We start from the raw sequence: 11,619 nt of genomic DNA, 5'->3' as shown, positions 1-11,619 counted from the left end.
TGTGTCCGACTCTGGGAGTTGGTGCTCATCTCCATCTCTAAGCCAAAGAGCCGGCATTGTCCATAGACACCTCCAAGGTCATGTGACTGCATGGAGCACTGTTAGCTTCCTGCCGGAGCGGTACCTATTGATCTACTCACACTTGCATGTTTTCAAACTGCTAGGTTGGCAGAAGCTAGGGCTAACAGCAGGAGCTCACCCCGCTCCCTGGATTCAAACCGCTGACCTTTCGGTCAGCAAGCTCAGCAGCTCAGTGATTTAATCCACTGCGCCACTGGGGGCTCCTGCCCTGCAATGTACTGTTAATGAAATGGGATTGTGGAAACTGCACTCCAAAATGTAGATATGTCTTACAGATGCTATCGAATTTCATTGCCCTTCCAGATCTGATAAACCTTTAGATTCCATCTCCAACTTATGAAGACCCTGTCCCAGGGTTTTCTTTGTTCAGGGTTTGTTTAGGTTTCCTTGAGCCTGAATACAACTTGCCAAAGGTCACGCAGCAGGACATTCTCCTTTTTTTACTGCCTTCGACTTTTTTCAGCCTTATAATCTTTTCTGGTGAGTCATGTCATCTCACAATACACACAAAGTTTGGTAATTTTGTCTTCCAAGGAGAGTATGGTATGTTTTTTGTAGTTGTGTGCCTTCAAATTATTTCCAATATACGGCAAGCATAAGGCAAAGCTGCCATAGGTTTTTCTTGGTGAGATTTATTCAGAGGGATTTGTCCTTGCCTTCATTTGAGGCAGAGAAAGTGAGAATTGTCCCAGGTCACCTCATGTGTTATCATGGCTTAGTGGGATCTTAGATCCTGTCTACAGAGTCTATTAAACTTCTAAAGCTCTCTTTGAAACCCAAATTCTTCAGCTGTTCCTCATAGGACTTTTTCTCCAAGTCCTCAACATCTTTTATCACTCTCCTCTGGACATATTCTAGCATGTTGACATCTTTTTTGAAATCACAGAGCCCCAAAAGGGACACGACACTGTAATTAGTGAGGTCAGACTAATGGAGAAAACAATGGTGCCGTAGTACATTTTGTGATCTGAACTCATCCATTGAGGAAACTTGGAACTGGGTTGCTGTGAGTTTTCCGGACTGTATGGCCATGTTCCAGAAGCATTCTCTCCTGATGTTTCACCCACATCTATGGCTGGCATCCTCACAACCTCTGAGGATGCCTGCCATAGATGTGGGTGAAATGTCAAGAGAGAATGTTTTCTGGGCTGTATGGCCATGTTCTAGAAGTATTCTCTCCTGACGTTTTGCCCCCATCTATGGCAGGCATCCTCAGAGGTTGTGAGGCCATACAGCCTAGAACATGGCCATACAGCCCGGAAAACATACAACAATCCTGTGATCCTGGCCATGAAAGCCTTCGACAACTCAAGAGAGAATGCTTCTCGATCATGGCCATACAGCCTGGAAAATTCATAGCAACCCAGTGATTCTGGCCATGAAAGCCTTTGACAACACAACTTGGAACAGTTTGCAGATTTTCATTCTCAAAACTCACTAATGGCTCATATTTTGTTTGCTGCCTATTAAAACTTTTTTTTGAGGAGCAGGGAACCTTTGGTCAACCTGTCTGATGTCTTGGACTAGTCTATTCTCAGTTAAACACAGCATGAAACCAAACACTCTTTTAAGATAATTTTGTTTTTTTTCAACCGTGGTACATTCGTCCAGAAGAAAAGAAGGCAATCTCCTAGATGTCCAGTTTGGGAGTAGGATGGGTCCTTGTTAGTTTACAACTTCCTGTTTTGTCCCAAATGTTTTAAAGAAGTCTGGTGGCTTGGGGGGAAAAATATTATATGTGCAATACCTGACTTTGGACACGAGGTGGCAGTCATCGAACGAGGATGAGTCCCTTTAAGAGACCCAAAGGAGTGCTCTAGGAATGGAGTGTGAGCTTTTGCAGGAATTCTGGATGTACTGCAAGGGAGGGGGGGGCTGTGTGTATGTGTGCACGTGCGTACCGACACGTGCAACTAAGACCAAAAAAAAGAGAGGCTTGCCTATTTTTACTCCCAACAAGAATCCTATGTACCCTGCTCTCTTTCTGCAGTTGTAGTTCAGGGAAGGTGCAGGGGTGACCATTCTGAATAGGTTGAAATGTGACTAGATTTGTGTGAACAACAGAGTCAACCTTGGAAACCTATAGACATCCCCATCACTGCATAAAAAGCTCTCTTTTTTGGACTAACGCCCCATCCCGCATGACTGTAGGCCATGCTAGATGGGGAGGCTGGGAGCCATAGTTCAGGAAAGTAACAAATGTGAATTCCTCATTACAGACCTCCCAGCTGTACCTTCTTGCAGATATATATATGTGTTCTCATTCTAGGCTGCATCCCAGCCATCCTAGCTACTCCTTATCTCAGTTCTCAACCTTCCTGATGCCATGACCCCTTAATACAGATCCTCATGTCATGGTGACTCCCAACCATAAAATTATTTTCATTGCCACTTCATAACTGTAATTTTGCTACTGTTGTGTATCGTAATGTCAATATCGGATATGCAGGATGTATTTTCATTCACTGGACCACATTTGGCACAAATACCGGATATGCCCAAATTTGAATACTGGTGGCATTAAGGGGGGATTGGTTTTGTCATTTGGGAGTTGTAGTTGCTGGGATTGATCATAAACCTACAATCAAAGAACATTCTGAACACCACCAAGGATGGAATTGAACCAAACTTGTCACACACAATTCCCATGACCAACACAAAATACTGGAACAGTTTGGTGGGCACTGACCATGAGTTTTGGAGTTGTAGTTCACCTACATCCAGAGAGTACTGCAGACAATTATGGATCTTGACCAAACTTGGCACCAATACACAATATGCCCAAATGTGAACACTAGTGGAGTTTGGGGAAAATAGACCTTGACATTTGTGAGTTGTAGTTGAACCCTACCAACGACAGAATTGGGCAAATTGAGCTTTTGGTGGGAGGATTTGCCATCTCTTTCCAAAAAGGAAGAGGACAGGCAGATATTCAGCTTTCTCTGCCAAAGGGGTTCCTAAGACCATCAGAAACATGTTTAAGCGGCTGAGGGGAAAAAGGAAAGGGGCCGAGGCTGTTAGGGATGGTGGGAGTTGAAGTCCAAAACACCTGGAGGGCCCAAGTTTGCCCAGGCCTGATCTAGAGTTTCTGGGACTTGTAATCCAACATCTGGATGGCTGCATGTTATAGAAAAAGTCACCTTTTGGCTCAGGATAAATTATGTAAATTAGGCTAGAATGGATCAAATTGGTACATGTTGCTCAAGAGAGATAAAGAATCTGTAGTTCTTCAGATCCAGGAATTCTGATTGTGAAGTGAATTAACCCCCCAATTTGTCGCTCTCCAGTTATGCCAGACTACAACTACCATCACCCACAACTAGTTCAAGACTGGGTCGGGGTGGGCCCCTGGCCTTTAGCCCAACTTCTGCCCACCTAGCAGTTCGAAAGAAAAACATTAGTGGATAAATAGGTACTGCTTTAAAAAGCGGGGAGGTATTAAGGCACCCATAAGGAAATGCCAGAAAAATGCCGGCGATTCAGTCAAGGAGGAAGTTTATGAACAAAGCTCTCTGGCAGGGAGATGGAGTGACAGCACCCCCCCCCCCTCCCATGGCCAGAACCAAGCACAAGCCTCCAAGATGCTGAAAATGGGAAAAGCCTATATCTATGTACAATTGTCTGTCTTGTCAATGTATAAACGGCATTGACTGTTTGCTGTGTGTTCTGTGATCCACCCCAAGTCCCCTTCGAAGTGAGAAGGGCAGAATATAAATACTGTAAATAAATCAATAAATGTTATTTTTTTCAACTGCAGTAAAAGATCGCAAAGTAACAGGGAAATTGGCATAATTCATAATCAGGCATGGATCAGAAATAAGTCCAAATCCAAGGAAGTGTCAAGGTATAAATAAAGCAATTGATCGGACCTACAAACCCATTTGCTCAATAAGGACATGGCAAGTCAATCATGTGCATTTCTTTGTTTCAATGTTTATCCAGCCCAAGAATTAAATTCCAAAGTATATCAACACAGGCACACAAGTACAAAAATACAAGAGGATCTTTTGTTTAAATCCTGTCTTTCTTTATTCCTCATTGTATACAATTGTAAACATCCTTTTGAAAAAAATCTCCCATCGAGCCCATTGTCCATTTTTTCTCAAAAGTTCGCAGCAATACTTATTACATGGAAAATTAAAAAGACCAGGAACCTCTCCAAAAGAGATAACGATAATTTTCTCCCATTCCCTTTCTGTACGAAAGAACCATTCTTTCCCCTATAGAAGAACAAAGTTTAATCTCTCAAAGTCTCTCCTGGAGCCTCTCTCTCTATATATAGTTTTGTTTTTTACCAAAAAGAGAAGAAAAATCATATATATTTATATATATTTCTGTTCATATTTATGGAGGGTCACCAATGAGGTTTTGTGTTCTGAGTTTCTGTACATATGATGACATCAGACAGTGCGGGAGACAAAACACGAGGAAGGCAAGGAAAACAGAAACCATCACTTGCGTTTGAACTCTTTTTTAAAAAAACAAACAGGTATCATAGTAAGAAAACTGGAATAGTCAAACTAATAGCCCCCTAACACCTGCCTTCTGACACAAAGCCCATTTCATCCAATTGTGGGGAAAAAATATACGTGTGCAACCCGTTTGGTGTTATAAATTTTGGCATTTCGTAGGCAGAAGAGATTGGATGGCATCAAAAGGAGCGGCTCCTCCTGTCCTCCAATCCAGGGTGCCAGGACTCCTGGGTTCTCTGGTAAAGGGCATTGCGGAACGTCATGGTTCAACGGGGTGAGACCGGAACCCAGAACACCGGGTCCCAAAATCCACGTTGGGTAGACTGCAAACCCCAAATCCTCAAGTGCCGTCGCCTCTCTCAAGGAGTTAAGGGGGGGGGGGGGAAGGAGGAAGGGATGGGTCAGTTGTGTGCAAACATCTGCTGTAAAAAAAAGGATGCACCAGCTGTCAAAGAGGCAGCAAGAAAGAGAACGAACCCAGCCGTCCTGACACGCCAGACACTTCGCGGAGCCCAAATGCCACGTACGACAGAAGCGAACGGATGTGGAAGTCTGCAGTGGAATTCTGCCCTTTCGGATCAAAAAGTCTGCCAACAAGCCAAACGCTAGTATGTGTGTGTATGTGTGTTAGTGTGCATGTGTGTATGTGTGTGTGCAAGACATCTTCCAGCGTGCTACAGAGCCCTTGTGTTGTTGTTGTTGGTTCTTTTTATATTTTTTTGCGGTGTGTTTTCCGTGTGCCTACGATGCCCAAGTTCAACGTCTCGAAGTCACTGCCCTCGTCTTGGCAAAGGGTCAGCGCATGCCAACCCTACGAAGTCTTATCCCTTCTGTCCTGCACCCGGACCACGGTAGTCCCCGCACGGGGGAATGCCCCCGCTTCGGACCGTTTCCCCCTCGTTCCAAACATCTGTTGTTTGATTATTTGTTTGCCCGGTTCGGGAAGACGGGGGTCAGGGTTGAAAAACCAGGGTGGCCCCACCACCTCCTCAATGGTGGGACGGTAGAGAAAATCAGCAGCATCCTCGCCATGGGTTTTACAAGGTGCCGTGCTGGGATTCATACTTGGAGAGGATGCTGCGGTAGCGGGTCAGTTCCTGGCGGATATTGGCCACTTCCTGGCGCAAGACGGCGTTCTCCTTCTCCAGGAAGGCCGCCCGCACCGTGATCTGGTTCTCTTTCAGGCGGCGGGCGTCTCGGGAGCGTTTCGCCGCCTCGTTGTTCTTGTACCGCCGGTTCCAGTATTTTTCATCCTGGACAGAAGAAAAAAGGAGACAAAAAAGGGGAGATTGTGAGGGGAGGGTGTCAGCAGAATACATACGGCATACATTACAATATGTCACATCTCATTTCTTTGGACATGAGCCATACACCACAACTCTGAAACACTTGTGAACAGAACGGTTTAGAAGCCAAGGCCTATGAGAAGCGGTTGAGGGAGCTAGGTATGCTTAGTTTTGACTGTGTGTTCCAGCACAGCAGAAGGTTGAACTGGATGGCCCTTGTGGCATCTTCCAGGTCTATGATTCTATGAGAACTCCACTATGAAAATGCTGATGTACCATAAAAGACTGTTTCAGTACAATCATCCTTCAACTAGAGCTGCATTGGCGCAATGGGTTAAACCCTTGTGCCAGCTGTAATGCTGACCTGAAGGTTGGGTTGCTGACATGAAGGTTGGTGGTTAGAATCCATGAGATGGGGTGAGCTCCTGTCTGTCAGCTCTAGCTTGTAGGGACATGAGAGAAGCCTTCCAGCAGGATGGTAACACATCCGGGAGTCCCCTGGGCAACATCTCTGTAGACGGCCAATTTGCTCACACCAGAAGCCACTTGCAGTATGTTTTAAAGTTGCTTCTGACACGATTAAAAAGAAATAATTCAACTGAGGCATTTTTAAACTCATGACAAATGAGCACAGGACATTGAGAGTTGGAAGGGATTACATGGCCATCTAGTCCAAGCCCCTGCCATATAGGCATTCACAAATAAAAGTTCTTCTGAGATATAGTCACCCAACCTTAAAGACCTCCAAGAAAAGGAACCATAAAATCACAGAGTTGGAAGAGATCTCATGGGTAATTGGGTCCAGCCCTATTTAATGTAGGATCTCCAGCAAAAACACTCCACCTCTGTGTCTGAGACATGCCCATCCAATTTGCTGAAAAGACATTCAAGAAAGAGGACCATAATATCACTGAGTTGGAAGGGGTCTCATGGGTTATTGGGCCCAGACCAGGCATGGGCAAACCTGGGCCCTCCAGGTGTTTTGGACTTCAAGTCCCACAATTTCTAACAGCTGGTTGAAGTCCAAAACACCTGAAGGACCGAAGTTTGCACATGCCTGCTGTAGAGCCTCAATAGTTTGGGTTGAGTGAAATCAGGCTAAATGGTCACAGAAACCCGGTACAATATTGGCATCCCTATGTTGTCAAGGTTTTTTTTAACAGAGTTTTGGGGGAAAGTTACTACTTTGGACTATTAATTCAGAGGATCTTATAGCTGGCCTAGCCTGAGGACCTTTTTCCAAAGTTCAAGGTTTTAAACAGTCCTGTCTCTTGAAAACCATGAAGTTGATTCATGTATGTTGCATTCATTTATTTTGCACTTGCTTATTTAAGCTGCAGATATTTATTTATTAGGCTATAATTGGGTTATCTTTTAAAATGTATTCTAATTTATTGCTGTTGATGGATTTCTGTTGTATTAAATATCCATACACAGTTGTCAACAAAATACAATTTTGCCATTTAGGATATTGTCTTTTTAGTTAGTCTTACTGACACTGAATCAATGGGAAAGTGGCAGAAAAACGAGAAATAAACTAATCATCAGTTCAATTCCCAAAGGGATCAATTAAAATTTCTCAGCCTTTTGAGACCAATTGGTTTTTGGATGTCAAAGCACTGTTCTGAGACAGTTGGGGTTCTGAAATTGTTAAGCTCGCAGGGATGCATCTACACTGTGAAATTAATGCAGTTTGATAACACTTTAGCTGCCATGGCTGAATGCTACAGAATCTTGGGATGCGTGGTTTGGTTGAGGCACCAGCCCTCTTTGGCAGAGAAAGCTAAGGACGTATTTTACAATGTCTTTAGCTTTCTCTGTCAAAGAGAGAACTGGCTGTCTATAGAGATGTTGCCCAGGGGACACCCAGATGTGTTACCATCCTGTGGGAGGCTTCTCTCATGCTCTGTAAGATGTGGATAAAGTTTAGGGAGAAATTGATAACCACATGCCTGAGTTTTTTGGAAGAAAAGTGGGGGATACATAGGGTTTTTTTCCATGTCAGGAGTGACTTGAGAAACTGCAAGTCATTTCTGGTTTGAGATAATTGGAGTCTGCAAGAACATTGCCCAGGGGATGCCCTGATGTCTGATGTTTTACCATCCTGTGGGAGGCTTCTCTCATATCCTCGCATAGGAAAGCTGGAGCTGACAGACGAGAGCTCACCCTGCTCACCAGATACAAACCGCCAACCTTTTGGTCAGCAGTCCTGCTGGTACAAGTGTTTAACCCATTGCGCCACTAGGGACCACACTGATATATAGGTAAACATAACATATTTTTAATTGAGCGTTTGTTTTAATATTTTAATGGAATAATTTTTTTTAATACGATAAAAGGATATAAAAGCTGAAATGAAATAAACCCATACCTGAACTACTTGCATTACAATTTGCAGAAGCAGCCAAACAGTGGTTGGGGGATTCATTGAACCACAATAATTTTGTCAAATTTGCCACCAATGCTCTGGCTGCAACTTTTGAATCAAAGGTACTGACAACAACCCTGCAGTGGGGGGCTGGGAGCATTGGGATTGTACAGTTCTCTTGTTCTCACCTTCTGCTCATCCGGAACCTGTATTTTCCGCGCTTTTTTCATGATGGGCTGCGGTTTCAGCTCTTCTTCGGAGAACCGATGTTTCCGTGGGTCGAAGGTCTCGTGTCCTGGGATGCTGGACAGCGCCAGGTCCGCGGGGTCTGGATCAAAGTTCATGAGGACCTCCACGGCTTCGGGGTCCACCGGGCTGGGCGTGCTTCGGGACACAGGTGTGATGGGACCTGAGGCAGGTGAGAGAAATCCAGGTGAGCAGAAGAGCCACCAGAGGGCAGCAACAGGGCTTCAGGTGTGTTTATCTGCAGTGCAGCAGGACGGGTCTGCTCTGTCCTAAAACTCTTTTTGAGTGTGACCCTGAGTCCTTTGCAAGCACATCGTCCCGTTAAAAGGCGGAGGGAGGACGCTGCGGATGTGTGTCTTGACAACTAGGACATGGGAATTGGGAACACACACACTGCTTTGCACTACCCAGCCATGCACACATCACAAGGATTAAAGGCACACACAGAACGGGGGTGGCAAATTTCGGAGGATTAAACAGCATCGTGGAATCTGTTTTGGGAATGGCACCGCCCTGTAGGCAGTGTCCAGCTGGCCGGCCACGTGGGCCAAAAGGATCCGTTCAATACTGAACAGATGGGGGGGCATTTGCGTTTTCGAAGGCCTCTGTTTGCCCTATGTGGGAGCCGCTTAAGAGAGCGGACTTATCACGTGAACAGAGTATGTGCAGCAGGGGTCGCTCAAGTTCTATTTTGGGGAACTACAGCTCCCAGAAACCAAGATCATCCCATTGCAAAGCACTCGGGGATGGCGAGAAAAGGATCCCAGAGTGGGAAGAGACCACAAGGATCATCCAGTCCAATCCTCTCATAGGATGGAACACACAATCAAAGTACTCCCAACAGATGGCCATCCTGCCTCTGATGTAAAAACTTCAGCGACTGAGAATCCATTGCCCTTCAAGACCGCATACACCACTGCCGAACAGCTCTGACCACAATTTTTCCTAATGATTAGGTGGAATATCTTTTCCTACCATTGGAATCCATTGCCATGTCCTCTCAACGTGACATCCTTTCAAATATTTAAACATGTTAGTTTTTCGGGCTGTATGGCTATGTTCCAGAAGCATTCTTTCCTGACATTTCGCCTGCATCTATGGCAGGCATCCTTAAAAGTTGTGAGGTTTGTTGGAAACTAGGCAAGTGGGGTTTACATATAATGTCCCTTCTTGGCCTTCTATTCTTCAAGCTAAACATACTGGGATGCAAGCCGTGTGATCCTACAAGTATAGTGAATTAAGTAAGGACACACACATACTGCTTTATGGTATTCAGCCAGCTGGTTAGGGGATTCTGGGTGTTGCAGTCCACCCAAGAAAGAGAAAAGCTGACCACACTCTTTTTAGTATATACTGTAGAATTAGTCCAGTTTGACATCACTTTAATGGCCACTGCACAATGGCCTTCTAATCATGGGATCTGTAGTCTGTGAGGCACCACATCAGCATTCTTTGGCAACAGAGGCTAAAGACTTTGCAAACCTGCAACTCCCATGATTCCACAACATTGAGCCATAGCAGTTAAAGTGATGTCAAACTGCATTCATTCTACAGTGTAGCTGCACCATAACTAATTAAGTAAGGCTGGCAACTCTTACAAGAAATATCCCTGATGTTTTAACCCAGGCATGGGCAAACTTGGACCCTCTGGGTGTTTTGGACTTCAACTCCCACAATTCCTAACAGCCGGTAGGCTGTTAGGAATTGTGGGAGTTGAAGTCCAAAACACCCGGAGGGCCCGAGTTTGCCCATACCTGTTTTAACCTCCTTTCCTCCCCAAATAGCCAGAAACAGGACTCAATATCTAATTTTTATTCTTGGGTTGCCATCACTCAGCTCTGCCTTCCAGATAACTCAATGACTGTGGAGCTTGTAGTTTAAAAACGGATTTCCCCCCTCAAGTTTTGCAGGGAATTCATAATCTAGCCAGCTTTCCTTCAACTGGATCCCTCACAGACCCCAAGGATCTCGTTCTACATATATTGCAAAACTAGATCAGCCCCTTTTTCAACTAGCCTTCCCCTGCTATGGCCCCACACAAGAGTGTCCTGCTGGAAATCCCTTTGTGTCACATTCCCATTTAATGCTTTTCCCATTGCATGAAATAATGCCCACTCACACACAAACATTACTAGGCTCTTTCCCCTTTTGAAACCCTGCACAATCCGGGTCTTCCTCAACTCTTTCCACCAATGATGCAAACAACAACAGACCTCACAACCTCTGAGGATGCCTGCTATAGATGTGGGTGAAACGTCAGGAAAGAATGCTTCTGGAACATGGCCATACAGCCCGGAAAACTCACAACAACCCAGTGATTCCAGCCATGAAAGCCTTTGACAAAACAACGATACAATTTCTTACAGCATATTACTGTTGTGGATTACAATTGATGGTGTATTATTATAAATTGGGTGTCACAACTTAGAAAAGTTACTTTTCGTATGAAAAAAAGAATACCCATCTGACAAGACTATGGGCATGTTGGCCAGGAATTTAGAGAATAGTACTGGTTGAATATCTCTTATCCAAAATGCTTGGGATCAGAAATGTTTTGGAGTTTGGAATGCCTGTATTTGCATATATGTACATAATGAGTGATCTTTTTTCATGCCTCCTCCCACAAGGATTGTAAAAACATCAAAACATCTGGCATGCCCTGGGCAACGTCCTTGCAGATGGCCAATTCTCTCACACCAGAAGTGACTTGCAGTTTCTCAAGTTGCTCCTGTCATGGAAAAAAATGAGTGATCCTATAGATGGGACGCAAGTCTAAACACAAATTGTTTTATATGCACCTTATGCACATAGCCTTAAGGTCACTTTATATACAATCATTTAATTAATTTTGTGCATAAGATGTTTGGGTTGCTGCGAGTTCTCCAGGCTGTATGGCCATGTTCCAGAAGCATTCTCTCCTTACGTTTTGCCTAGATCTATGGCAGAGGTTGTGAGGTCTGTTGGAAACTAGGCAAGTGGGGTTTATATATTTGTGGAAGGCCAGGGTGGGAGAAAGAACTCTTGTCTGTTGAGGGAAAGTATGAACGTTGCAATTAATCACCTTGATTAACATTGAATAGCCTTGTAGCTTCAAAGCCTTGCTTTTTCCTGCCTGGGGGAATCCTCTGATGGGAGGTGTCAGGTGGCCCTGACTGTTTTGTGTCTG

At 44.6% G+C, this 11,619-nt stretch overlaps 1 protein-coding gene across 2 annotated transcripts in view; it reads right to left on the bottom strand.

Annotated features, from left to right (window-relative positions):
• Nucleotides 1-4,084: 4,084 nt before the first annotated feature.
• The window catches only part of dbp (D-box binding PAR bZIP transcription factor), a 28,087-nt gene continuing 20,552 nt past the window's right edge, over nt 4,085-11,619 (bottom strand). For both annotated transcript variants that reach the window (XM_062958127.1, XM_008117193.3), the window contains exons 3-4: nt 8,396-8,616; nt 4,085-5,806 (exon numbers count right to left, since the gene is read on the bottom strand). In XM_062958127.1, the coding sequence (XP_062814197.1) occupies nt 5,591-5,806; nt 8,396-8,616 (437 nt within the window). In that variant the 3' untranslated portion in view covers nt 4,085-5,590. The remainder of the gene's footprint in view (nt 5,807-8,395; nt 8,617-11,619) is intronic.

Source organism: Anolis carolinensis, chromosome 6 (assembly GCF_035594765.1).
Source record: "Anolis carolinensis isolate JA03-04 chromosome 6, rAnoCar3.1.pri, whole genome shotgun sequence".
Classification (NCBI taxonomy): Eukaryota; Metazoa; Chordata; class Lepidosauria; order Squamata; family Dactyloidae; genus Anolis; species Anolis carolinensis.
Note: the sequence above shows the minus strand (reverse complement) of the source record. Positions and strands in the feature narration are given on the sequence as shown.